Here is a 3293-nt window from a genome sequence, read left to right on the forward strand (position 1 = left end):
AAAGTTTATAAAGGTGTGACAAAAGTCCCAAATGTGACAATGCCACAGTGGCACTTCCGTTAACGGGGTTGACGGCATCATGGTTGGGGATCTTGTCACACATTTATAATATTCTGGGGTGCCTTGTGTGACTTTCCTTCTTCTGGGGGCTATTTTGTAAGAAATTGAATCTCACACATGATAATATAATGCTAACTTATCAAAAAATTAAAATAAAAATGTGATTTATCTCAAAAGGATGGGGAAAAACCAAGTCATGAGCAGTAAATTTGAACCTTTCTTTTCCAAGGCGACGTGCAAGCTCCTCAGCCAAGGCTTGACCAGGTTGATCCCCGTCAGTGGCAAGTATAATTCGGGATGCCTATCATTAGAATAGTGAGAAAGTTGAGAAAAGCCAGTAACTTCTGTGCATCAGAGTGAAAAGAAGAATAATAGTTACAGACCTGCATCAATTGGTCTTTGCAGTTCCATAGATACTGATACTTTGTATCCTAGCTTTACAAAATGATGATGATGACAAAAGCATCAGATTTTAAAATTACATAAGGGTGAGCATAGTAAAGAATAACAATATATAAAAACATATGTTAAGCTCCAGACAAACCTTCTCACGAGGGGGCAGATCTTTTGAGGAGACAGATGGAGGTGCACCATCAGGAACACTCACACAATTGCGGAAGCCAGCTTCTTCCATTGCTAGCTTGTCCATTTCACCTTCAACCTATAGTATAACAAATATAAAAAGCAAAAAACAAACAGTAACCTCTGAATAATTTCTGATAATGTTTCAGAATAGAGAGAAAGTGAGAGAAGGAGAGAGAAGATGGAGAAACTGAGAATTGTGGAAAATGGGATTATTTTCACTTTAGCGTGGTGATTACACATAAATAAAAAGAGTGTTCAGCACTCTAGATCAAAGGGGGTAGAAAGGTCATTCGGGACTGTTAGGGAAATCGATCCTAGCTGGCAGCTCTTATAACTGCTCTAACAGTTTCTAGATTCTAGTAGCCTCCGGACTCTTCTAGATCTTATACTCAGCTTACTCTATTAATTTTTACAGAAGGAAGAACCACAAAACTTACAATGATAATATCATTTTGTCCCTCTATGTCATCCAATCCGTATAAGATTTTTTCTGTGTTCGCTTCCTGAAATAAAGGATATCAAGAAAAAAGATGTAATATTCATAAATTAAAAAGGGCATGACATGAGCAGAAACCAAAAATTTAAAAGGGCGTGACATGAGCAGAAACCAAAAATTTTGACAAAAACTACGATAAATGTCTTCTAACATAATCAGAATAAAACGAGAGTAAAAAAAATTGAACTAAGGGAGAAGTTAATCAGATGGAGGAAACAATCAAGTGAAAGACAGATATAGAAGACCTTGAATTAAATTACATTTCTTTGAAAATGTAACAGACCTGACTAGTTGGTAAAGGCCATTGTTTTCCATGTAATTATGTCACAGTTGTTTAACTTAATGTGAAGCATATTAGATAAGTATCAGCAATTGCATTTACCTGCCAAAAGTTCTTGTTGATGTCTCGATATTTACAACTAACAAGTGCTCCATTTCGACGATAGGTGAATGCAATAACAATCTACCAAATGTATATTACAGAAAAAAAATTAGTAGAAAGCATCACTGACATGCAAAGTAAAGAGTCTGCCATTGCCTCAAAAAAAATTAGCACCGGCTACAACAAAATACTAGAATAAATGTTTATTGATCATCTCAAATACAGTTAATTCTTCATCTACATTATCTAAAAGTCATCAACTATGACCCAAAATACACTACATAAATAGCAAGGTTCTTATTTTCAGCATTGTCTTTTCCAAACATCTTTGATTTTCTTAAAAAGAAAATTAGCATCAAGGCAGGAAAAAAGGATAAGAAATCCTCCTCACATGACCAAATAATCCATGGAAAAAAGGTTAAATTACACAGTTAACCCCCTATACTTTCACTGAAATTGCAAATTGGTCCTTACACTTTAAAAGTTTGTAATTGGGTCCCTAAACAAAATTAAATTTTGTAATTTAGTCCCCACCGTTCAAGACCTCAAGCTTTCACATGAAAATCACTGTCTAAACAATGTGAAAACCATATCACATGAACTACGGGGTATTGTCTATTAAAAAACAAAAAAACAAAACTTAAATCTTTTGTGCTTTGATCTCCACTTCAATCGAAAGGAATAAAATAAATTCGAAAAAAATAAAAGGCAAATATTAATTCAAGATATATATTAATCTGCAGACTACTATATCCCTAAATCTCTATCATTGAAAAAGTATATGCACAATCTATCCCGTCAAAAATAGTACCAGCTAGCTTTGCTTCATTTTACCAATTAGATCACCTACATCTTAACATGTAATTTTCTATGTCACTCAAACTAAATAACGAAGTGGCGCATTGTACCTGATCATCATATTTTCTCTGCTTGACAGCATTTCTCTCCAAAGTCTCTTGTGAAATCAAGCGCTCTGAAAAATATGCAAGCACCTGAAAAAGGGTAAATAAAATTTGCTTTACATTACTTGAATTTGAACAAAAAAATTATTTATCCAAAAAAAAAAAAACAATTTACTAACAAAAATACTGGAAACTAAATGAATCAATCAGAGATAAAGATGCTTAGATAAATGAGTGAGCACTCTAGGGAGAGCTGTAGCAGAGACACACAAGAAAACCTTATATTAAATTCTTAAAATAAGTTCAAATATAAATAGTTTAAACACATAAAGATCATTATAAGGCCATTGTGGTGTCACTTAATCCATGTAACTAACCAACCTAGCAGGCCAATGTTTCTTTATTTGTTTTTTCTTTATTGAAGAACAAATTAAAAGCATCTTTTTTGTTTTTTCTTTATTTGTTTGATAAAACGTTGGGGCCAAATGGTTTGTCCATTTTCATTTTCATTTCTGGTGAAAATGAAAAAAATTTGAAAATATGTTTGGTTATACATTTTTAAAAATACTTTAATTGAAAATGAATTTGAAAAGATACACAAAATTGAAAATGACAAAGGGTGCAAATAGAACAGTACAGCTAATTGGAGTAAAAGAGGTTACTTGGAGTCAAATGGGTGCAAAATTCAAACACTTCCACCTTAATTTTAATTTTTTATTTTTAGCACTTTATTGTATTTCATATTCCTTCTTTTTTTTTTAAATAAATCAATGTTTATTTTTTATATTTAGGATTTTGCACCTTTTTGTATTTTTTATCTCTATTTCTTTTTTTTTAAAAAAAATCAATGTTACTTTTAAAAAGATTA

At 32.2% G+C, this 3293-nt stretch overlaps 1 protein-coding gene across 3 annotated transcripts in view; it reads right to left on the bottom strand.

The window, feature by feature from the left end:
- The window catches only part of LOC107638325 (twinkle homolog protein, chloroplastic/mitochondrial), a 22270-nt gene that overhangs the window by 14071 nt on the left and 4906 nt on the right, over positions 1–3293 (bottom strand). For all 3 annotated transcript variants that reach the window (XM_021120354.1, XM_016341547.2, XM_021120352.1), the window contains 6 exons: positions 2432–2515; positions 1524–1604; positions 1083–1148; positions 605–721; positions 444–491; positions 276–361 (listed from right to left, as the gene is read on the bottom strand). In XM_021120354.1, the coding sequence (XP_020976013.1) occupies positions 276–361; positions 444–491; positions 605–721; positions 1083–1148; positions 1524–1604; positions 2432–2515 (482 nt within the window). The remainder of the gene's footprint in view (positions 1–275; positions 362–443; positions 492–604; positions 722–1082; positions 1149–1523; positions 1605–2431; positions 2516–3293) is intronic.

This window comes from Arachis ipaensis, chromosome B04 (assembly GCF_000816755.2).
Source record: "Arachis ipaensis cultivar K30076 chromosome B04, Araip1.1, whole genome shotgun sequence".
In the NCBI taxonomy this organism is placed as follows: Eukaryota; Viridiplantae; Streptophyta; class Magnoliopsida; order Fabales; family Fabaceae; genus Arachis; species Arachis ipaensis.